The sequence below is a fragment of the Ambystoma mexicanum genome, chromosome 5p (assembly GCF_040938575.1).
Source record: "Ambystoma mexicanum isolate Mex_15411 chromosome 5p, UKY_AmexF1_1, whole genome shotgun sequence".
Classification (NCBI taxonomy): Eukaryota; Metazoa; Chordata; class Amphibia; order Caudata; family Ambystomatidae; genus Ambystoma; species Ambystoma mexicanum.
The window spans coordinates 132,663,037-132,688,961 of NC_090930.1; the positions used below are offsets into that span (position 1 = coordinate 132,663,037).

Genomic DNA, 25,925 nt, shown 5'->3' on the forward strand with positions numbered 1-25,925 from the left:
AAATATTCACGCTTCTAAATAACCTTTAGCAGGCGGACTGTTCTCGACTCTTGAACCAGACATCACGGTGCTAATGGCTTCCTGGAAAGCATCACTCAGCATCCAGGAGTCATTCCAATATTGTGGTATGTTGCATGCTCTTCTCCACTCCTTCGCTCACAAGGCCCGTTCATCCTCCTTGGCCCCATGCAGCAGCAACCCTTCTCCATGCTGCTCTTGCTTCCCTCCCCGTACCCTGCTGCATCACCAGCAGACTCCTCCTTCATTCTCCTTATAGATGGGCTCCGTTGCAGGGTCATGGCAAGGAGCTACAAGGGGCCTCAGGGCTCCACCGGAGCACCCATGGTATAAAATAAGAAACAGCCAAGACAGCGAGCCCCTGATCATAAGGACCCTCTCTGCTCTATTGGGCAGGGAAAATACTGGTTGACTCCGATGTAGATACAAGGCAGGGTTCTTGATCTAGAACCTTGTGATCCTTGCAGGACCATGAGAAGGAGCACATTGCCCAGGATGGCATCAGCTTGCTGAGTCGATGTAACACAGTCTTTTTCAGCCTCACTTTCATTCTCCAGCCACAAGAAATTAAAGACAGCAAACACAAACATCTCAGCCTTTCCCATTGTACATACATTTGAGGATTTTACATCTATCTCTGGGTACTTGGGCCTGCCCACTGTGAACCGGAAGCTAAGGAGAGACCACAGTCGTAATACATGAATTATTCAAAGGACCTTTCAATTACTGTCAAACATAGTGGCTCCTGTGCAACAAGGGGGTACCTAACCCCTTGGTAAGATCTTGTCATTCATGTTGGTAACATATTAGAGAAAGCCGACTGGCATAGCTTTCTACTGTAAACTGCTTCATGGTTAATAGACATTCAGTTGAGGAGATGTGGCACAGCTTTGGCACAAGGCGATATTCACCCTGGGTAGTATTGCATGCCATCATGTACAGTTAACTTTATTTTCCCTCAGTCAGGAATAGCGGTGTTTGGAATGAGAACATGTTATTCATAGTAGTCACATGGATATGCAGTCTTTCCATCGGGAAGTGGTCAGGGGAGGATACAAAGAATTTAATTATTTGTAACAAGCAAAATAAAATAGTATAGTCAACAGACATTTATCTGATGAGCCGAGGGATCGTCTAGGAACATACCATGTCAGTTTATCTGCAAGGTATTTAGGCGCCAGGATGTGTAAGCACCTCAAGAAAAATCATAGAATTTTTAAATCAATTCTCTTCTGGACAGAAAGCCATTGGAGCGATCTACATAAGGGTGAGATCGCAGCAGATTTCAAGGCTTCATAAATGAGATGCACACCCGCATTCTAAGCCCTCTGTATCCTAGTGAGTTGTGTTTTTAGAATGCTTGCCAACAAACTATTACCATAATCAAGTTGTGAGTTAATTAGTGCCCCCACCACAGTGGAGTGATCTTTCTGCAGTATAAAGGGGAGGGCAAGGCTCAGAAGGCGCAGACAGTAAAAAAACGGATCGCACCTTGGCTCCAACCAGATTACTGCTTCCCAGATTTGATTCCCAAATACACCCAAGATTCTAGATTTTAGAGGAAAAGGCAGGCCTTGACTCCATAAAGCAGTGGGATGGAGGACATCTTGCTTCATCTGCTAGCAAGTGTTTAGGTCCAAACAGAATCTTTTTTTCCTTGGGTTTAATTGAAGACGACTATGGGACATCCATAGTCCTAATGTATCCAAGCACTGACCAAGGTTATGGAGTGATTACTTTGAATAACAAACTCTAAGGTAGATCCAGCCCTACAGATAAGGGTGTATCAGCCACTTGTACTCCCTAAAAATAGGCAAATACACCCAAAGAAAAGCAAGGAGTAGAATTATTGCCAGCAAAAAACAGGAAACAGACACGTAGGACTTTGAGCTCCTGCTTCCAACCACACAGATCCATGGATAGGTTTGTTCCAATAGTGCTCATAGTACCACAGGAAGGAACTACTATTATTAGTGCGTGATGATTGGAAGAAGCAAACATGCAGCTTTTTTAATGTGTATAAATAACTAGGTGCAAAGGAATAATTATTACAAACACATCTCAGTTTTACAGTTTACAAAAATGGACTCTTATTAAATACTCCCATTGGGAAATGGACTTACATTTTTCCTCTTTAAAAAATCATTTTACTCCCAACTTTAAAAAATATTGAGTACAATTCTCCCACTTCAAAATCTTATCTTGAGCACTGGGTAGATCGTAGTATCATCTGCATATGCGTGAAAGCCCACATCATATGTTCTGACAATGCTCATTAACAGTTGCATATAGAGATTAAACATGAGGTGACACCACAATTCAGTTTTTGAACATCAGAGTAATGTTCTGCTAATTTCACACGTTGCCAGCGGTTAGACAGTAAGGAGTCAAACCATGGAATAGCGAGATCCAACACTCCCCCTACCAAAATCAGGCGTGACAGGAGTATGCAATGGTCCACCGCGTCGAAGGCCGCTGAGAGAGTCAACATCACCAGCAAGGCTCGATCTCCCTTGTCAGACAAGTTTAGTAACCCCTCCCAAACCGCCACCAATACCGTCTCTGTTCCGTGCAGTGGCTAGAAACCAGATTGATAAACGTCCACCAGCGAGTATTTCTCAACATGAACTAGATGCCTTCCCAATGTTGACATTGGGAAGGCATATGATGAGAAGAGCTCATTGGGAAGGCATTCAGTTGGTTCTGTTGATTTTTGGCATGGTAATCCCAGCTGAGATGGGAGCCGATCTTCTGAGTAACAGTGGTCATTTTCTTGACAGGCTCACCATTTCTGATGAAGCATGTGACCATGAGGTGAAGGAAATGTGCAACTCAGGGGATGTGTTTTGTCTTTCCAAACCATGAGGCAGCAAGGACATTTGATCCACTGGGAAGGCATCTGGTGCTCAAGGGCAATGAGGAAGACGTAATAGTCAGAGAGAGGGGTATGAAATGGGGACAGTCACTTCCAATGTTATCAGGCAGGAAGGTCAGAGCCCAGGCCAGATTTTAATATTCAAGGAGACATTTTAAATAGAAGGTAGTGTAATGCATCGCTCATACCTCTGCAGATGTCCTTTTAACATGTATTGAGGGGGAGGATACAATCCATAGGAAGGGTAGTGGAAACAAGAAGATTCGATGGCAGAATGATTATTGATAATTTCGACAGACAAGTTGGGCTTGATCATTGTATTGGCAAAATAAGTGTGTAGAGGGTCAAACGCACCTGCAACCTAGCATGCAAAAAAAGATTGCACAGGGAAGGGCAGCCGTCTGTGTGTGGAAGAAGTATTGGGTCACATTCCATTTCCGGAAGGTGGTTATATTTATAGTGACCACACTAAACCTGACAAGACTGATGGACCATGATATGATATGATAGGTTATTTATAACGCACTTAATACCCAGAGGTTTCTAAGCGTGGACCCAGGGATTGAGCCTGCATTACTCCGTGTCGTATTGCTTCCAAGGCGAGCACGTTGCCGCTGAGCTATAAGAGAGACTGATAAAGACAAATAACTTTTTGCCTAACCAGAGTATTGTGCGCCAAAAAAACAGCCAAAGAATTGTTAGACGAAAATACATTATTCAAGCATTAAAGAGTCCAGAGGAAGGGAGTCACCCTCAGGAACCAAGGGTTGTCCACCTTGAAAAACAAATACGATAGAGCCGTTATATTTTTATTTATGGACCCTTTTTTGACAATATCCGGTTGAAGACATTTCCCTTATCACTCTGTTTGTAGAGTGAGGGTCAGGATAGAAGGTTTGGACACAAGAGTGGCTTTTGATTTCAGACATCCTGACACAGACAGTTCCTTCGTGTTTGGTTTTGGGTAGGGAATTTCTCTTAGAGCAGGGCAAGAGAGGCATTTTCCCAACCCATTTAAGTCAATGAAAGTCTTTAACCAAACACATGACAACTTTGTCTCCGGCTTTCATTTCTGACCCCTCACATTAACCAATTCATGTTTGTCACATATACAGTGGCAACATCCTATTAACCCCTTAAGTGCTGAGGGCGAGAACATTCATTCTGAATTCCCATAAGAAATCATTGTAGGCTCCGCCGACTCCCGCAGTTAAGTATATTACTCTACGCAGGCCATTCATGAAAAATTAAAGTTGTTCTTCTATGTAAATATGACATTATAATCATGAGCTTCAGGAATGAAAACACATACACTGTATTTGCAATACGATGTGAATTTATATTTTTATACCATACACATAATGACTTTGCACCATTTTTACAGCGGAAATGTATGTACTTTGCGCTTCACAATTTCCCTCCACATTAACATGTCTTCATGAAGGCAAAGGTGCATGTAGCCAAGCTATATCTGCTGCTATGAGTAAATATTTATAAACGATCTAATTAATGAGGGAACACACTCCATTAATGTAAATATAATTATTTGCTAAATATGCTAAAATGTATCCGACGAAAATCTAGAATCTTTTTTTTTTTTTAAATGACCTTAAATCTAGCAGTGGAAATAGAAAATTAGCCAAGTAGTGAAAGGGGTGCATGGGGAACAAGAAAGTGCTCAGCAGCACTTTTGGAGCGCTACAATGAAACAAATAAATACATTAAAACATAAAATATGCAATTCCATGTTTGTACCAAGTGCAAAAGAAAACAAATGAGATTCCCAATTGATTACTGACACACAATTACTGTCACTGTTAGCAATATCCCAATTTGGGTACTTCCGAAACGTACACATCAACACAGCAGCAAAGCGATCTTGCATTTGTCCACTCTCCCCAGTAGCCTAACCCAACCACCGTTATTTCAAATCCACTACTGTGCCTAGAGGCTGTATAAATGGCAGAGGTGCGCTTGATAAATCCCAGTAGTATAGCATAGCATTCAAACACACCACAGAGTGTTTGTAAAAATTGGAAATGTAAGCACAAACACATTTTGCGTCAGTGTTTCCCTATTCAGACTCAGATTTTCTGCAGCACTGAAAAATGAAAGAATCTACATTTTGTCATTGCTCATAATTTCTAGTGGGCTAACTAGGGGGCCGCAGCACGACTGGATCGATGGGGATGAAAGACGGATAGAAATAAAATTAGTGGAACACACAAAAAGAGAGACAAACAAAGAAATGGAGAGAGAGAAAAGGACAGACGGACAGAGAGAGAGAGAGGGATATGGAGGGAGACCAAGAGAGAGAGGTAGAGAGATGGATTAAGAGACTGATGAATCTGATGGTGTCATCACTTCTTTCCCGGCAGTAGCCGCTCCCCATGTGGCCAGGGGACGTCAGCCACTACCTGATCCCGACCCTGGGGGCAGCTATATGAGGGAGGACCACATGGGGGGAGGCAGCCCTGAGGATGGAGCCATGACAGCATTGGACGAGCCATGGTAACCCTTTCTTCTTTTGAGGATACCCCTGCCATTCCCCATGCTTTGATGGCATGTTGTCACACCTCCTCTCACCCACTTAGGAAAGATCCTTAAAACACCTTACCAAACTCCACATATAAGCCATTAATAACCGACATGCCTTTTAAAATCGATAAGAACACTTTTCCGGACTCTGCATATTCATCATGAACCGATTTGCCTTTTAATATCATTGAGAGCACTCTTCCAGACTTTGAATATACGTCATCAGAAACAGACTACCATTAGCAGAAGTCCAAGAATAGTGGGACGAAAAAGAAGCACTGAATATTGAGGATCACGGCACGTCAAGAGCACATGCTGCGCTCTAGTGGTTGGAAGAACAAACCTGATATCAGGACTTTTAAACCAGTGAAGCAGCTGACAACCGAATGCTGGCTGAGGAACGCTGCTTTTCTCAGTGTGGTCTGAGATAGCATGGGGCGAGAAAGGAGTCTGTGGAGCCAACTGGCTCACCGACACAGAAGCAGGGAGTCGATTGCTGAGGAGAGTATGTCACGAGGACGCCAGAAGCAGATGCAAGGTTTCTGGGCGTCCTCCGGTACTAGGAAACCAACCTCCACTTCACGTAATCCTGGGACGACACGGAATAGGCGAGCGGGAGCTGCGAGACACGGAGAAGCCAAAAACAAGCAGAAACACTGAGAGGGAGTGGAGCGCCGTAGAGTTGCTGCAAGCTCGCAGCAGAAGAAGCAATGCACGCCAACAAGAACCGGTGATGGCACCCCAGAGAACCACAGACACCGGGGCATATAGGCAACATTGTCAAAACTGAATCATCTTAAATGAAATACATGAGGAAGAACGAGTAAATAAATATTTTATGAAAACCGCAGTGGTCGAAGTGAGTGGGAGCGGTCGGGAGTGGTGCTCCTCTACTTTTTTTAATTACCTTTTAGAGCTCCCATACTTTTATTTTAAAAAGAAACCATTCCGGAATGGTTTCATTTTAAAATAAAAAAATAGGAAGAAGTTGAAACTTGCACTTTCAGTGCACTGCACTGAACGTTCCCTTATACAGCAGGTGCAAGTGTTTGGGTGTGTGTATTGTGTGTCAGAGGGGACATGGTGATGGGGTTTGTGGGGAGTGGGTGCAGGCCAGCAGGGAACATAGTTCCACTACTTCTTTTCGTACACTTCGACCACTGATAAAAAGCCCGAATGGAATAAGCATAAGAGACTGTCACGTTTGTGAATGTCTGCAATACACCTCTAAGAGAAGCTCTGGTGTAATAGCACACCAGGCAGATATCAATTAAGACAAAACAGAATAAGGATAAGAAACTGTTACGTTTGTGAATGTGCGCAGTACACATATAAGAAAAGCCCTGGCAGAAGAGTAAACCAGGCAGATCCCAGATCAATCAGAACAAACAGAACAAACTATCAAGTGTGGGAGTGTACCCAAAACACACATGAAAAAAGCCTTGACAGGAGAATATACAAGTCAGTTGCAAGTTTGTACATATAAGAAGGTCCTGGCAGGAGGGCGTGCCAGGCAGTTGCAAGTGTGTTCAAATAAGAAAGTCCTGGCAGAAGAATATACCAGACCGTTGCAAGTATGTTTGTATAAGAAAGCCCTGGCAGGAAAGTATACCAGACAGTTGCAAGTGTGGTTATAGGGGAAAGCCCTGGTATTGAAGCACACCAGGTAAGGACATGCTGAAAAGTGTATTTGAAATACATCACCTAAATTGGTCCTGAGAAGGATAGATCAGGACTAATGATGGCTTTGTTGATCAAGAGAAGAGGAGTGAAACCCTTGCATGGGAACACGCCATGTATCCTACCAAGGTACAAACTCACAGCCAAGTTATTTTGTTTACCAGTTGTGTTGTTGATTAAGAGAAGAAGAATAAAACCCTGGCAAGGGAATACGCCAGGTATCCTACCAAGATACAAACTCATAAATGGCACCGGTGTACAGCACTTCCCGCAGACTGCCAGGATTAACTCCAGGGGGGTGCCGTATCAAGCGGTTTGAAGCCACGCCCCCTCCACCATTTGAACTCCTGACTCCCCCCGCAGGGTGAAGCCCGTGGTGAAAGGGCATGGGTGTTTGGTGCACACAGGGTGTTCGGTGCCCAAAGGGGGTGAGGACTCCAACCTCACGGAACTGCTGGGCCCCTTTTGCCGACCTAGGAAAAAGAAGCAGGATTGAAGACTTGAAGCGCCTGACCAGGTGAGAAGCTGGGTTTAGCAGGAGGTCGGGGGGTTGGCCTAAGACTGACGTTATGTCCATCACTTCCATGGATGCTAAAGAGAGCACCCCTCATCACACTCATCACCCCTACTCCTATTATGCCCTGCCAAGTAGCATCTAGACCCAGAAAATGCTAACCCTCAAGCAAAAAATCCCAGCGAAATCTTCTGTACCTGGGCAGATAAGAATCGGTCGGCCATGCAGTCCCATAAAAATCATGCGAGATGCATATATTTTGATTAAAGAAATAAAGCAGTTTCTTGGGGTGAACCAGGACGCGTGGTGTGATAAGGACAAACCGAGAGTAACCCATGTGTCATGAGCAGTGGTGGTCCTGACAGTTATAGCCTTCCGCCAGGGACCTCAGCTTTTGCCATAACCAATGCCACGGTTGGTCAGCCATTGCCTGAGGATCTGTCAAGTAGTCTGCGACGGTGCCAGGTGGATTTAACTTTCGTGTAGGGGCTGACAATGCCATTGCCCTGTCACCATTGACACAGAGACCTCAAAGTCAATCTCAACTCCCCAAAAACGAACCAAGTGCATGGTGACTAGCCTTGCCATCTGGGATATCCCCGACATCCCCCTACCGAGTCCCGCCATGGCTGGAGGTGCACTAGCATCCATGAGGATCAACATGGGCCAGAACTGCACTAGCAGCATGTCATCAAACATGCCAGAAGTGGGGGAATTTCTGGTTATGACAGAGATAAATGCAGACGCAGATGAGCCCATTACATTGGAGAGTCAACATGTAGAACCCACTAGATTAACACCGCCTCCGGCCTGCAACAACTCGGCTGTTATCAATGGAAATAGTGGCCAAAGAAGGGGCTGAAACCAAACTGTGCAATGTGGGCGATGCAAGGCTTTTTCGCACAGGCCCAGACTAAGAAAAATGGGCTGGGATGCTTGCGCAGAAAGTGGTCGCCAGCTGCGCTGCACTGTGCCTCATTCAACTATCTTCCACAATGCATTTGCTGAGCTTACCCCTGATCTATCCTCTAAGGGGGCGGTAGCGGTCAGTGGATGCAAATGTAGTCTCGTCCTGACGGAGTTGGCAAACCTCAAGAGACTACTGGCTTTCCTCGAAGCACACGAAAGGGTAGGAACAGTGGGTGAGTTTACATCTAATTTGAGGGATGTCCCGGGGACCCCACAACCATCGCAGAGGGCATACAGCTAAAATCGGTTCCATGTGTGAATTTCCCATATTTTTGTGCCGATATTAAGGCATGGAACCTGCGGGGGACTCCCCCACAACCCCTGCTCCTAAAAACCCCAACAATTTTCCCCCCATAAAATATCGCCTATGGCTGTTCCAGACGACCATATATACAGCAATATTTTTGGTGGGGATAATATGTAGTTATACCCTATAATCCCGGTGCTCTGATTACTAAAATTAGTGTTAATATGTCTTGGGACTCTAGTGCAAAGGTAGAGGGCCCCGACTACAACAATGTCATGCTGGGCAAGGGCCCTTAGTCTATGACATACCCAGGAATCCCCGACCCCATAACACGATTACACAGTCACACAGGAGGAAAGCCTGCCAGATTGCAGCCCTCTGGGCAGATCGTCCACCTAGTACAAATTCCATGGTTGGTTTGCAGGCCTGCAGGGCTGGCTAGTTGGCTCAGCACCCTGCCACCTATGGAGCCCGTTAAGGGGCTGGCAGACAACAGTCTGTGCAGTATAAGAATAACAAGTCGAGAGAAACCCGCAGTAGGGGGTTTGTATTCTTGCACAAGTCCCAAAATTGGCCCACAGCCGCTAGGAATCCAGGGAGGCGCACACAAACACATGTATTCATTGGTTCTGTGCTGTCCCTGGCTGTCTATCCGTAATTCACGAGAATATTGAAAACTGTACCAGATTGCGCTACCAGGGGGTGACTTTATACGGATTGAATTTAGGGAGCAGAGAGTGGCCAGCAGTCTTCTGGGCATTGACATGAGATGGCATCCCCCCAATATACCTCGATAGAAATTGCTTCCCACTCCGGGTAGAACTTTGTGCACCTCCATGAAACGAGGCCACAGCACTCTGTGCAAATGTAGTTCCATTGGGGAAGAAGACCACGACTAACCCCCCTGGAATAGACAGCTTGCCTTTTTCTCTGGTGACTTGGACTTTATCTATCTGTGAATTGTGCCCACTAACCCATAGCAGCGATGTTCAGAACCCTAGCATCCAACTTTAAGTGTTGTTTACCAAAATGAAAGGATATATATATATATATATATATATATATATATATATATATATATATATATATATATATATATTTATTATTTGTATTATGAATGTGTTTGTGTTTGGATGTACTTTTAAAATAAAGTTATGGACTGACACACTCACAGCCGCGTAGTTTTGTTTACCAGTTGTGTTGTTGATCAAGAGAAACCTAAGGAACTGATATTCTTGAATATAAAACAGAACAAAGAGAAATCCAGGTGAAGGGACTCACCCTCTGGGACAAGGAACACCATCCTTCCGGAACTTTGTGTTGGAGTTACACCTGTTTTTTTTTTTTTATTTGAACGTTTGTACACGTTTGAAGGACAAAAAAATTTTCCCTTTTTACATAGAGTTGATTTTTAGAGTGTGAGGGCCAGAATAGTACTTTGGACACAGTACATTTTTACTTTGGACATTGTGACATCCAACTGACCCTTAGTTTTGTTTGAGGTAGGGGGCACTTTTTTGGTCAATGTGGGCCACTTTGTGGGTAGCATAGTGTTACTTCACTGCCGCTAGTAGTTCTGACCATTGCTGATGAATAAATATTCTTTAAATATCACAACTTGCTTGCATTTTTTTTAAACGCCTCCTGCGGTACTATTTAGTCTTTGACTAAAGGAATGAATATCTATTTGAATCTGCAGCCCACTTTTTCATTGGTGCCTGAGACAGGTTTATGCTCCAGTCCGACCACGTGAGCCGCCCCTGCCCATTTCCTCCAATCTAAAAAAAAGAACTCTTTTTTTAAAATGTATTTTTGTACATTTCATGATGGGCTCTCGCGCTCCCCCACTGATGCGCCGTGCCCCACAGTTTGAAGGCTAGCTAGTGCCAAACTACCATTGGTGACCTTGTTACGCTGTGGGCTTTCTACAGTCCTTCAGGGATTTTTATGCACATGCATGGAATTGGCTACGTCAACTGCCAATGCCGTGTGTGTGATGCGTCGAATAAGTCGTAACACGGTGGAATAACTACACAACCTTCAGTTTGAGGGCAAGGTTGCAATTTCAGGCTCTTCCCATGCATGCACAGAGTACACATAACTCATTGTAAGCAGAAGATTGAAGCCATTGTGTCAAAACGGTGGATCCCACACTGGATGAGAGAGTACAGCAATTGCTGTCTGCGATATTACTACACAAGGTCCCCCACTTGTTTAGCTTTACTCCAATGAGCATGTATGTAGGCAAACATACATAGGTGTTCCAGAAGAGAGTCAGCAGCTGCCCAATGCAATGCAGGGAGGGAAAGAAAAGCCCCAACCAGATGCTGGAGCAAGCAGACATAATAGGTTTGTGACAGTTTCACAGATCTGACCCTGTCAAGAGAGGATGGGGACCCCTCTCAACTTGGGTCCGGAGGCCTGCCATGGTGTTAATCAGGGCCAGTCCTGCCCTAGAGGCTGGATGTGGGAGTTGTGAGGGCATCCGTCTCGGCTTCTTCTGCATGGACCCGATTGCAAAATGTCAAGTACCACTTCTTGCTCCATGCCTGCTGTGGCTACTGACAGGCTACAAAAAGCACAGACGGTGTCAATAAGGGTGCATTCCATGGAATAGGTGCCCCTACTGACCAGTTGCTGGATGTGACAGACTTTCAACCTGCTCGATTGACCACAGACGTTGATGTCAAGGGCTTGTGTACCCAGATGTTGGAACCCAGCATTGGTGGGGAAGAAAAATGGCAGATGATGTTGCTGAAGGTGTCAGTGAATGAATGTGTTGCAGCCATAGGGAATATAGACTACAATAAAGCAAAGGGCAAAGGGATACAGAAGGGCTGAATCTGTGCTGGAGGTCAATCTCATGAAATGGGTAGACTTGAAAAGGAATCAGGCAGGCTCATCACCCCCTCCCTGTAGACCACGCAATGCCTCTGGCTGGCTTTCTGAAAAGGTGCTAGCCCATTTGAGGGCATTGAGGGTACCATTTTATTCCAGTGTCTTCTGCTCCATCGGGAAATTGGGGGATTGGACAGGGCAAGGCAGTGCTTGAAGCTTGGGAGCTGCACTTGAAGATGAAGGGGGCACCTGGGATGGGGGTCAATGGTTGGAGGAGGGGACATATGAGGAATGTGGTATTGGTCCTTGGTCTGATTATTTCCAGAGGAATTTGTTTGGAAAAGGGTGTCTGTGCTACGGTCTGACAGTTAACCCGCCAACTCCTGTCCTTGAATAATAAGTGTTTAGCAAGTAATTTACTCTGGAACCAATGTTGGCAATGTTGGCAATATTCGGGAAAAAAAAGAACAAAAAAATGGCCGCCGGGAAAGGGAAAAATTAGTCCGTTTTTCCTTTCCATGGCAGCCATCGGGAGCGGACGCACTGGGAACAGTCTGCTCCCAGCATGTCCGCTCCCGAGAAAAGAAGAAAAAAGAAGGTAAGTGGGGTTGGGATGGGAGGGGCTAGTTTGCAGGGGAGGAGGGTGGAGGAAAAAAATAAAACTTACCTGAGTCACCGGCGGGGGACAAAGGCAGCCTCCAGCCATGGGGAGGCTCGTAGTGGGGATTGCCCCATTTCGAGCCCCCTCATTGTCTAAAGGGCCGCCACGCCTCCGTCGGGAACCAAAGGCACCTACAGTCCGCAAGGGATTCCCGGCAGGGTAATGCCCCGGCGAGGGCCAATCGGAATGCATGTTACATTCTAGTTGACCCTCGCCGGGTACTAATGGTGATTAATTCAAGTTTTCTTGTCAATTGAGGTCATTACAACCCCGGCGTTAAGGGTTAACGACGGCGTTAACCCTTAACGCCGGATTCCCACTTTAACGCCTGCTTTTGGCAGGCATTAAAGTCCATGGCGCTAACCCGCCATGGTGCTAATTACGCCGCCGTAATTTACGGCGGCGTAGTTAGCGCCTTCCCCACTCCCATTATGCCCTATGGGGCAAAAAATGGGAATGGGAAGGGAAAATGGGAAATGGGGATTTACCGCCCCACTCACCTTGGAATGGGGCGATAAATCCACCATCCACCATGGTGTAAACATAGTTTACACCATGGTGGTAAAGTTGGTGCACTTAGCACCAAGGTTGTAATGACCGCCAATATCATGAAACCAATTGCCCTTTGCTGATTGTGACATGATTATTTTAAAGCTATATGTTCTCAAACCTTTGGGTATATTGTTGGGGCTCGTCTAGTGCCCTTCCAATATCACCAGTGACCAAAACACACAATCGGTAGCAATGCACACCCTAGAAATTGAATTGGTACATACTATATACATTTAAGACTTAGGGCCTCATTACGACCCTGGCGGTAAGGGGTTAGCGCCAGCGTTAGCTGCGCCGACCCCTTACCGCCAATTACGAGTTCCCTTTCCGCCATGGCGGTTTTTACACCTGCTTTTAGCGGGTGTAAAAAACCATGGCGGTAAGGGAACTTGGTGTTAATTACGCCACCGTAATTTACGGTGGCGTAATTAACGCCTTCCCCACTCCCATTATGCCCTATGGGGCAAAAATGGGAATGGGGAAGGGTAAATGGGGATTGGGGATTTACCGCCCCGCCAAGGTCGGAATGGGGCGGTAAATCCCCTTACCGCCATGGCGTTAACGTAGTTAGCACCATGGCGGTAAAGTCACGGCCCTGGCGGTAACTTACCGCCAGGGTCGTAATGAGGCCCTAAATCTTAGGAACAGCTGGAATTCCAAACATTATATCAATGTAGTAGTTTACGATCATGCATTATGGCTCAAGACACTTAGCAACATCTCTCTGAATTACCCCAAAACACCCAATATATGAATTAATACCTGATGAATGTCCTCAGAGAAGAGGCCCTGGTAGCGGGGCGGTGGGAGGGAATGACTTGCCAACCTCGATCAGCCCGATAGCGAAGATTCGGGAAGTAAATATTGTGTTTTTCTGAAAAATTGAAACGGGCCACCATCTAAGATCAAAAACAAGATGAAGGAACAAAAGAAATCTGACGTTTGGTCTTTGAACCCAGACTCAGGGTTATAGAAGAAAAGGTGGGAATAGAAAGTAAAGGAAAGAGGTGGAATTCTGCCCTAGAGACTCTCAATAACCATTCCATAGTCAAACAAATTCATCAAATATGCACCAATCGAACGCTCTAGCGTAGCGCTCCCTACAAACTCCTTTAACTTTCTTCGATAACCAGCAGTGCCCTTCCCATTAGCTTCCCTATGAATGATTGGAACTCTTTCTTAGCAATAGTTCATACCCAAGTCCTTTCTGGATTCCTTAAGGCCCAATTTGAGAAATTCTTCAGACGGCACTGGAGGGTCGTTCCGCAATATCGTGTTCTACCAAATACACCCCAAAGAATCTTTAGTTGAATTCATATTTAATATTAAAATTCTCTGAGGGTGTTATCACATGACTAAACAATCAAAAGCAAAGGTAACATTAGGCAGAGAAAAAGAGAGGAATTCTAGCTTGTAGAAGGAGCAAGTGAAATAACCAGAAATATAGACTTTGATGCATAAAAATTAATGGCTATTGAAACTTTACAACCAATCGCCCTTATTTTTTTTCTCTGTTTTTGTCCCTCTAGTAAAGCATCCACCATGAATAAATGCAAACACAAAATGTCCAGTGGAAGGATACAGACATGTTTTAGAAACTGTAAGATGTCCAAAGAAATGGTTGCATGAGGGGAGTGGGGAGACTGGGGGCGGCAGATATAATTGATTTGCTCCTGATTTCTGTTGAAAAATTGTATAGTTAAGACAAGAGTAGCAAAAGTGTCTACGAATGTTGTCAGTTTCAATGCTTTCACATTTAAGCGCCAGCAAGAGAGCAGCAATGTTACTCCATGACCTATGATTCCACGGGCACAGGCGGGAAGTCAACACTTCTTAGAGGAATGTCATTGTCCAGGAAAGATGCTCCACTCTTCACCTTATCGCCCTACATGATGTTGACCATTAAGTGAGTTTTTGGTAGCAAACGTCTGCGGCCTTTGTTTCCAAGATTCACATCTGCTGCACTTGTGGTATTTTCAATGTAGATGTGGAATTACATTACATTTGCTAATGATCATCTCCGTTTCCAACATTGCTCCTCTCCTAGTGTGATGGGGCGAGCCAAGTCTAGAGCCTTCCACATATCTGTGCTTTTGCACAATAAAATCTCAAAACACTGCAGCCGCAGGAGCGGGGGATCTTGGTGGGGGGGGGGGTGTCTGGCGTCTGGCTTCCAGTGGGGATAAGCAGTTGTCTATTGCTTGCGCTTCTGTCCCACTTCTGCATCTTGCCTTGCATCAGACACTTGGGTGGGAACACGGACCGTCAAGCCATCTATGGACTTCTTCATACACACCTGGCAGCCGAGACGAGATCTAGAATACAGAAGACACAATGGAACTTTAGATGGCATGGCACAAACATCTCTTGAAGTCATTGGCTTACTACAACATGCATTTAAACACGCATGGGCAAAGCCAATGGTCTTGCTAAAGGGTCGTAGTTCAGTAATGCAGGCATTGTCCCACATGCCAAGCAGGGATACTTAAGAGGTGGCCAGCATGGGTAAAGGAGCCCGACAACGGCATTGAAGTTCATTGGCCCTGCATTCTGCCAGCCTAGCCCTCCTTCAGTGAACCCAGAAGCCGAAAATAATGGTGGCGCTAAAGCACCACCTAGGAACCAAAACTACTTATCGGCACTGACCGGTACTAAACGTCACCCAATTGCAAGAGTATTGGTGGCCAAAACTATGTAGCCTAACTGTGTGGTGCCAAAGTGACCCCAGATGCTAAGACTAACAGTGTCACTACAGCATGTCTTATGAGCTAAAACCAGGTAGGTTTACTGAGTGGAGCTAAACAACTGCCTATAAACCAAACCAAAGCCCAACACCTTGCGACTTCACTGAGTCTCTTCACTGAGTTGGGCTAAAGGATCCCCCTAGACCTAACACTGTATAGCCTCACTGAGTGGTACCTAAGCGTCACCCAGGTGCCAGGACCGGGTGGCACTTATGTACCAGTGGCACTAAGGAACCTATTATGAGCTAAATCTATGTAGCCTCCATGAGTGGGCATAAGCAAGGCCTCTGAGCCAAAGCAATGTAGCCTGAATTAATGGCTACAACTAATGGGCCTGCTACACCACCAGCCATGAGCCCAGACCACCCAGGACCCAAAAGAAGGGCTTCCACTAAGTGGCTTTAAGCACCTACTTTAAGCCAAAACTAATGGGCCTAAACCACCACCCATGAGCCAAACGCTTTAGCCTCACTTAGTGGTATTAAGATTCAATAATGAGCAACACCTTAAAAAGGAATACCATACCACATCACATACGCTAGTCTGTCCCCTCTTAACTGTTTGTCCCAGTGTGTTTTTGTGGCGCCCTGATGTCCGCGGGCTGTCGGCGTGGTATGAATAAATAAAATAAATAAATAAATAAATAAAAGAGGCATACATATAAACAAGTTATTTCCTTGAATGCATTTGGTTCGAGAATAATACCTCTATGCACATACATGTACTTTTAGGCTCTTTTGAAAAAAGGATGGTATTCTGGGTTGGGCTTAATTTTCCTTTGTATCATGACAAGTAGGATTTCAAGGTGACATTCTCCCAGTTGCCCATTGAGACAGGAAGTGAATCAAATACTGTTTCTTTTTTTTTTAAAACTTTTATTTTTGAACGGCAGAAGTACACAAGGCACACACAAGGCAGTAGGTACATAGCATTAACATCTTGGAGCAACACATCAAAAGGGATACAGCAATCACAACATGAACAGCCGGGCGGTATCTGAGAGGGAGCATAGCAATCCAAAGACAAGGGAACAAGGTGGGGGCTCACCCGGTGGGATCAGAGCCCGACGGGGCAGGAGACAGACCAGATTCGGGGGTGGCCTCGTCCCGGATACTGAGGTAGGTGTTGAATGCAGCCCAAATGTTCCTGGGGCGAGACTGGGCGGGGAGCATGGACAAGTATTCTTCTTCGCAATTGTGCGACCAGGTGAGTAAGCGCAACCATTTCTGAAAGGCCGGGGGAGCGGGGCTTTTCCAGCTCTGGAGTATGCACTTTTTAGCAATCATACAGCCTATGTTTAGGAACTTAGCTAGGCGCCTGGTTCCATCAGTTTTCCAGACCCCGAACAGAATCGACAAGGGGTCAGGATCAACCACAGTTTCAGCTATGTCAGAAAGCGTTTTCAAGATGCATTCCCAGAACCCAGATAGCTCCCTGCAGAACAGAAACATGTGCAAGTGATCAGCCCCCTCAGATCCACAGCGAGGGCACCCGGTCGCAGTGGCCCGGGCGAACGCCGAGGTCCTGTGTGGAGTATAGTAAAGCCTATTGAGAAGTTTGTACTGTATGGCTCGGTAGTGGAAATTGAAGGAGACTTTTTGAGTATGTAGACACATTGCGCCCCAGTCGCCATCAGACAACTCCAGGCCCAGCTCATTCGCCCAGTCGACACGCGCCCTAAGTGCTGGAGTTGTGATGGACTCCTGAAGGATCCTATATAGTGAAGAGACGACACTACGGGCGCCGCCTGAGTTGGCAATGTATGCGATCGCCGGGTTATCCGTGGGCTCATCGGGAAATGAGGGCCATGCAGTGCGGAACGCTGCCCGTAGCCTATAGTACTGGAGGGTCTCCAAGGCGGATCTAGTGTGGCCCTGTAACCACGTTTGGGGGTCAATGAACTTGCCCTCTGGGTAGAAATCGGACAGCGCTCGATACCCCAGCCTTCCCCAGTGTTGGGCCAGGGCGTTATCGTGTGTAGGTTCCAGAGCAGGCAGGCGCCACACCGGGAGCCATCTGTAGTAGGGAGGGGACCCGTCCGTCGGGCTTAGCAAGCGTTCACATGCGTGGATGGTCGTGGCGACAGGGTCAATGGGTGAATCAGGTGTGTAATGGCGATGTAATATAAGGGACATCATGTTGGTACCGGCAGCTGCTAGTCGCTCTAACTTAACATGTGGTCGCGTTGGGGAGCCCGGGTACCAATGGGTGGCATGTTGAGCCTGGGCCGCAGTCCAGTAGAGTAACAGATTCGGAGCGGTGAACCCCCCTTGTTTATAGGTGAGCGCCATGTCAGACCACTTCTTACGCACTGCACCGGAGTGCCACAGGAATTGAGCGCATAGTGTATGCAATTTAGTGAAGTAGGCCTTCCCAGGCCACACGGGAACGTTGCTAAAAGTGTAAAGAAGCTTGGGGAGCAGGATCATTTTAATTAGGGAGAGACGACCAGCCATGGATAGTGGGAGCGACCGCCATCTTAACATCTTGGCCTCGGCAGCTTGCGCTGCGGTGGAGTAATTGTCGGTTATCAGAGTAGATTTGGTAAAGGATATCTGCACCCCCAGATATCTGACACCGTCCGGAGACCAACGAAGGGGGTACTCAGTGGTAGGTTGTTGGGTAGATTTCGTGAGCGGGAAGATATCCGACTTTGAGTAATTGATCGTGAAGCCAGAGTAGGTACCAATACGGGTGATGGGGTCAATGTGGGTCGCGGGCTCTCTAATGTATAATAGCACGTCATCTGCATATAAGGATATGATTTCGGGGTCATCCTTCAGCCGTATCCCCTTGCGGGCATGCCGAGCACGGACATAATCCGCCATTGGCTCAATTGCGAGGGCGAAGAGGATCGGGGAGAAGGGGCAGCCCTGCCGGGTACCCCTGAAGAGTGTGAAGGGGTCGGATGTCAAAGAGTTGGCTCTGACCCGGGCCACAGGGGAGGTGTATAGTAGCTTAATGAACCTGATCATGTTTGGGCCAACTCCCATCGTCTCCAGCACCAGCCACGTGTAGTTCCAGGAGACCATGTCAAAGGCCTTCTGAGCGTCCAGAGTGACCGCCACGGCCTGGGCCTCTTGATTTATGCGAGACATGACATTGAACAGTCTTCTTATATTATGTGAGGTGGACCTGCCGGGAACGAAGCCCGCTTGGTCCTCGTGGACCAGATATGGCATAATGGGGAGAAAGCGGTTAGCTATGGTCTTAGCAATGATTTTCGTGTCTAGGTTCATGAGGGAAAGGGGCCTGTAAGACCCACATTCGTCGTCCGGTTTGCCAGGCTTGAGCAGTACCGTGATGACGGCCTCACGCATGGACGGGGGAAGAATAGAAGAGCGGAGCGCTTCGACCCAGACCTCGAGCAACTTGGGGGCCAGTACGGACACGTGTTCTTGGTAAAACTCAGCCGTGAGGCCGTCAGGTCCCGGCGCCTTGCCTTTGGGCAGGTTAGATATGGAGGTTACTATTTCGTCCAACGTTATCGGGGAGTCCAGCTGGTCGCGGGTAGCAGGGGAGATTTCGGTGGTGGGGATCTGAGTAAGCAGCTCGCGCATGTGTCGTTCGGAGTGTTCGGGAGGCTGGGAGTAGAGAGACCTGTAGAACTCGGTAAATATCTCCAAGATCTGTTGGTCAGCCCACTGTGCATTGCCAGATGCATCTTTGATGGAGGTGATCTGAGCTCGGCCAAATTCCCCCCTCACCACTCCTGCCAATGTCTTCCCCGGTCTGTCCCCCTCGCCATATTTCCTGGCAGCCTGTGGGCGGCTGAAGTACTGGACTTCATTGGTAGCGAGCGTATTATATGCCTGCAGTTCCTCGCTGATTTGGAGAAGTAAGGCGGGATCGGCGCCAGTGGAGCATTGCTGCTCCAGCTGTTTCAGTTTAGCTTCAGAGCGATCGAGGCTGGCTCGGATAGCTTTCAGCACCCCAGCCTCCCGCGAGATGGACATCCTCCTAATGTATACCTTAAAAGCCTCCCACCGAACCGCGGCTGAGGTGTCCTGAAGAGAGTTGTGGTCAAAAAAGGATATAATGTCTGCAAGTATATCAGCTCTAAAGACGATGTCCCTGAGGGCCTCAGATTTGAAACGCCAAGTGCTCAGAGTCGGAGTGGGTATACCCAGCCTCACAGAAAGTGCGATTGGAGCGTGGTCAGATAAAGTGCGGGGGAGAATCCAGGACCCCTCCACCCCTCCCATGGTTTCCTTGGACACTAAGAACAGGTCTATACGAGACGAACTGTCGTGGACCGATGAGTAATAAGTGTACTCCCGGGACACGGGGTGTACTGTCCTCCAGGCGTCGCAGACATTGAGCGTCTGCATATGGCCACACAACCTGCGTGCGGCACTTGTAAGGGCTCGGGAGGACGTGCCAGTCCTGTCCAAGACAGTGTCAAGAATAAGGTTTAGGTCACCCCCCCATATAATCTGGACCCCCACGTAGCCCAGTAGTATGGCAGTTACCGCATCAAAGAACTCAGGAGAGTCAACGTTGGGGCAGTATGTGTTAACAAGTAGGTATTCTCTATTCACTATCGTGCAATGTAATATGATATAGCGACCCTCAGGACACACGTAACTTTTGTGCAGGACGAATTTGATCGATTTGTGGATCATTGTGAGGACTCCCCTGGATTGGGAGGAGTATGAAGTGAAGAATCTATTGGGACCCCATGACGGGGCCATGGTGCCCGGAATGTGGGCATTGGAGTGTGTCTCCTGCAGGAGTAGTATCCTGCAGCCATGTCTATTAGCAAAGGCCATGATCTTGCGGGCCTTGGTGTGATTGCTCAATCCGCGAATGTTCCAGGACATTATAACGGTAGACATGTCAATGGCGGATCTCTAATCCCGGTGTACCCGTATCAATGAACATCCCAGGTGTAGCAGCAGTGTTCACTGTCGGGTTCAGGTCGGGAGTGCGCTTATGTATTGCCAGTGTGTGCGCCGTGAGCCTTAGTGTGCCGTCTTTTTCAAATACCCCATCACCGCCCCCCACCCTCACTGCTGACCCAACTGCAGCAGTGTAAACAATACCCACCCTCGACTGTGCAGAGCCGGGCCGACCCCAACATGGCCCAGACTGCGCAAAAGCCCAACAGGGGCTGGCCCACAATAAGGGCGTATACAAAACCAGTGCAGTCGCAGTGGGGTGCGCCGTTGCCGTGCGGGAGCACGCTAGGAACCATTGGTTCCGTTACAGAACGAACATTGTTAGCGGGCAATACTTTGATACCCCAGTCCCGTCCCATGGAGCGCAGCGAGCAACACACATATCACATAGATTCAGCAACCCAGCCCAAGCGGAGCTATGAGAGGAACCACCTTCTAGTGGTCGTGGATAGAGGGGAACGGTTGCGGCCAGACCACGGGAGCTGTGCATATTAGAAGGCAGCAGGAGTAAGTGTGGTAGGGTGACTTGGACGAGGTGACAGTTGCTCCTCAAGGAGCAATACTTAAGCCCACATAGGAAAGCATTGCATACAAGTGGATACAGAGGTGTGATCGCTCGCGTGTGCGAACCGAAAGAGGCGGGACTCAGTCCACACATTAGCATAGTATCAAGGCATCACAAGGCAATTATAGAGTTCACTCGTTACTCATGTTGTCATCAGCCGGAGGATGGAGCGGAACATGTGCCTCAATGAATTTAACCGCCTCAGAAGGCACTGTAAAAAAGTATAGTTTATCGTTGAACGTGAACTTCAGGCGTGCAGGGAAGAGGATAGCATATGGGATGTTCCTTTCCCTGAGGAGTTTCTTCACTCCAAGGAACTGGCGACGTTCCTGCTGAACTCCGGTGGAAAAGTCGGGGAAGATCCTGATGACCTGTGAGTCGAAGCGTAGCTCGCCTTTCTCCCGTGCGAGGCAAAGAATTAGGTCGCGGTCTTTGAAGCTCAGGACCTTGGCAATGATGGGTCTCGGAAAGTCACCGGGTTTAGGCCGAGGTGAGAGCGCCCTATGGGCCCTTTCAATGGTGAAGAAGGGAGACATGTCCGGATTACCCAGTAGTTTCTTCAGGAGTTCCTCGACCGCTAGTTCCAGTCGACCCTTCAGCGCATTTTCAGGGACACCCACGATGCGTATATTGTTCCTGCGTGACCTAGATTCGAGGTCATCACATTTGGCTTTGACCGCCTTCATATCCGAGACCAGAGTGGACACCGTGCCCTGGAGTGTAGATATATTATCCTCATTGGTGCCAATCCTGTTTTCGGTCTCCGTGATTCGGGCCCCCTGCTGATCCAGTTTGGCTCTCAGTGAGGCTACATTGGCATTAATGTCATCGAGCTTTTCATGAAAGGCCGCAAAGTTTCTAGCCATGGACTCCATTATCGCTGTGAGGTCAGTAGTGGGTGCCTCTGCGCCCGGCGGTTCATCAGCAGGGTCGCATGGTGCGTGGGCCGAGTCGGGTCTCAGGGCGGCTTTAGCGAATTTGTCCATGGCCCCGGTTTTGTTGTTATTCCTCGATCTGTTGGACATCGTGAATGTCGTGGCGGGGCCCCGAGCGGCCAAAGTGAAGACTCGTGTGGGAAGAAGCAGGAGAGGTTCAAGGCAGATGACAATGGTCCAGCTCGCCAATTCAAGCAGATCCCGACATAGGTGATAGGAGCTGTGGCGTCAGGAAGGTATAGAGTAGCAGCAGGGATGGCGCGATCCAACCGCTCTGGGGGGTGATGCTGGTGTCCAGAACAGGCCCGGAGTGAGCACCATGGAGAGTACCAACCGCAGGAGTAAGGGCCTTAGTGCTTATGCGGGTGTTGCATGGGGCCGTGAAGATGAAGGTGAAGACCAGCAGGCCACGCCAGAGTGTGGGCCCCAGAGTTAGTCCGGGGTCGCCGCGCCCGGGGGGTGGCGGGAGCGGACCGACCCGAGTCCGCCGGGATGTAGGGACACGGGCCTGGAGAGCGATCAGAGTGGCGCGGGAGCCAGCCGGGGCCGCCCGGCACGGGGACCGAGGCCCAGGACGGGGATGGTCTGTAGCGGTAACGGGGGCCTCAGCGCGCCGCAGCCCCAGCAGCCCCTCACCTGGTATGTAGCCTGCAAGTGTCCAGTCGGGAAGTAGGTGTAACTTCTCAGGTCTTCGGGTGTCGCCGGAGGTAGATCCGATCTCGGCAATGGTGCAGAGCGGAGGTCGTAGGGCGCGACAAGGCCGCTAATGTCAGACTAGCGGGCCCCAGTCAAGCGCCGCCGCCAAGCCCAGCAGTGGGCGCAGCTCCCCCCAGTGAGGCGCGCCGTCCAAGTGTCGAGTCGCGCGGAGGAGAGACATCCAGGGGCCTTCTAGTGCCGGGCCTCACGGTCGGGGAGAGTGGGCTAGACGAAGCCCAAAGAAAATCCAGGATGGTCGGCAGAGGGCACGGCCCGAACAGTGGGCGCCAGTCCGGCGAAAAGTGCGACCCAGTCTGCGGCGCTCCCGGCACAAATCACAGGCCCAGCGATGTACGTCACCGCAGGCGGGCCAGTGGAGGGATGCTGCGGGGTAGGCCCGAGGGTCTCGCAGAGTGGATCTCCAGTTCCCAAGGTCCGATCCGAGTCAGGATCACATCGACACGTAGCTACAGCTATAGGGATGCCAGTGGGTCGGTCGAATAGTCGCAGCACTGCATTAGCCCGCAGATGTCATCGGATGAAGAGCGGCTGTGCACGGAGCTCAAGAGCTAGGCAGCCATCTTGACGGCTGCTCAACAGCGCCCCCAATCAAATACTGTTTCTGCCGCCATACGAGAGGGCGCTGTCAAGTAAAGGGACTGCAGAATCATAACAAGGAGTAACATATTGGTGGAATGGCATGGGCCAGTGAAGCATTTATGTATTTACAGTGATTTCTGAGGAGCAGCATTTATGGATATTAACAAACACACATATTCTTAATGATCTATACTTCCAACAAGACATTGGGCCTCATTACGAGTTTGGAGGTAGCCATGCTGTTTTAATCGGCATGGCTACCCCAAACTCGGGTCAGGGTCCTGCAAAAGTGGACTTACTGGGCCATTCTGACCTTGCAGTGCCCGGTAATTCCCTTTTGCGGGACCTGGACCCGGTACGTCCCCATTCCCATTTGAGCCCCCAATGGGCCAGTTAATGACAGGCCTGTTATTAACATCCTGGACTGCTAGAAGGACCCGCTCTGCACGTCTGGTCTGGCCAGGCGTCCAGAGCGGGACCCGCTGCAGACCTCGTAATGTGGCGGCCCGGAATGAACGGTGCCGGTTCCTTACCGGCACTGTTCATTCTGCGGCCGCCAGCCTCGTAATGAGGCCCATTGTTGCTTATGGATGTCTCAGAGCAGAAGTACTTCTGAGAGATAGTAAATAGACTTCACATTGGTGTATGCGTAACAGTAACATGCCATCTTCTAGAGCAGGGGTCTGCAACCATTGGCTCTCGGGGAATTTTTGGACGACAACTATCATCAATCCTAGCCAGCATAGACAATAGTGTGGGATTATGGATCATGGAATTCGTAGTTCAAAGCACCATGGGAACCACAAGTTGCAGATCCCCATTCAAGCCCCTCTACCCAGAGAGAGTACTTACTGGCTGATGTGCCATGCTTTCTTGCCTTACACATAGTTAAACATTGTGGCCATGTGTGGAAACCATGAAACAATTACCAAATGATTGCATGTTTCTTATCACAAATAAAGTATGCAAGAATACTTGGCTATCACTTTAAAATTAAAATATTGCAAAAAAGGATCTGGGGCAAAAAAAGTGTTGTTGCACAGCTCCATTAAGGCCAAGAAGTGGTTTCTGCTTCTTGGAAGAACGTGTGCTTTGGAGAACAGGTAGGTACTTTGTAAGAGGATTCAATTCAACACTACAGCTAAGTCAATGCCTAGTCTGGGATACTGAATGGAAACCCTTATTGATATATCTTTATGTCCAGTTCATGCGTTCTGGATGACTACCCCTATATAACACCCCTCTTTTGGAATCCCCCTGACCCCACTGAGCCAAGAAGTAGTTCTGTTTTGCAAGTTAAAAAGGTTTATTTGATAATTTAAACAATAGATATATATATCACGCTTTATAATAAATTAATAATTGAATATCACACTGAATCTGAGCAGTAATCAATAATGGGTAGTCTGGCACTAGCACACTTGTGAATAGGAACAGAAGAATAAGGTGGTAGAGAATACTTTATATAAGTTCAGATGGATGTAATGTTGAATGAAAATGCAATACAGAAAATACTCAATATGATTTCAACAAAACAATGCAATCACTTTTCTCTGGCAATCCCCTCCCCCCTTTATGCAATGCAAGGAAAGGGAAGGAAAGCACACAGTTCTCAGAAATGCAATCAAATGTAAATCAGTTCACCCCAGCAAGCTTAGACTACAGAAGTTGGAAACACAGGCCCAAAATGCTTTTATATGTGCTGGCAACGAAGTGAAAAATATGCTAAAATGCTTTTAATTCCCTCTAGAGGTTCAGGGTGAGTGGTATCTAGTTAATATTAGTCCAGGCTCACTCTAGCAATGATTCAGGGATGGTTCTTTGAGGCAAACGAATTTTTAGCAAGGAAAGTAAAAAAGCTTCTGTTTTCACACGTGGAGAAATTTGCAAATCGCGGCAAATTCGCGAGTGCGTTTTTCGCGATTGCGGAGGAACTACAAGGACTAGCACTATCGTTTTGGGGTCCTAGGACAGCCTAGGATCTCAGCTTCCAGATGAAAGTTACTGCAAGTCTCTAATACAAACTGTCACGGAGATATGAGCGATATGGTAAAGGTCGTTTTTCAGATTTGAAATTTTAAAGTTCAAAAAAGACAAGTGACAGCTAGCAACTAGAAAATGACAGGTGACAGTTAGGAGGCAGTTCTACTTAGATTAAAATAGATTGAATTATATTATTTTAACTAAGAGATTGGTTCTACACAGTTCTGCTAGGTACTCACAATATATTTTTGAAATAAATGGGCCTCGCCACGGATCTGGTCAGGTTTTAGACTGGACTCTGGTCTGGTCTCGGCACTTCACAGTGATCTGGGTCAGCTCTGCTCTGCTGGTCTGGTCTGGGTCTCTGGTTCTGGATATTGATAGATTTGAAGTCTGGATCTTTCTGCACAGCTTTCTCTAGAGATTGATGGAGGTAAAGTATGGATTTTCCCGGCAGAGCGTCCCGCAGCAAATGGATTTGAAGGTCCCTATCTGTCCTGACTGTCTGCTTTTATGAGTTTTGAAAATGGGTGTGTGTGCAGCATCACTAGGCTCTACCCCTCTCCACTTGTCATTCGCCACTTCATCCTCTTCCCCTTGATTGGGGAA

The 25,925-nt window shown here is 47.7% G+C and overlaps 1 protein-coding gene across 1 annotated transcript in view; it reads right to left on the reverse strand.

The window, feature by feature from the left end:
* Positions 1-4,377: 4,377 nt before the first annotated feature.
* The window catches only part of LOC138480784 (adrenodoxin-like), a 364,929-nt gene continuing 343,381 nt past the window's right edge, over positions 4,378-25,925 (reverse strand). The window contains exon 4 of the mRNA XM_069612526.1: positions 4,378-15,207. Coding sequence (XP_069468627.1) covers positions 15,087-15,207 — 121 coding nt within the window. The 3' untranslated portion in view covers positions 4,378-15,086. The remainder of the gene's footprint in view (positions 15,208-25,925) is intronic.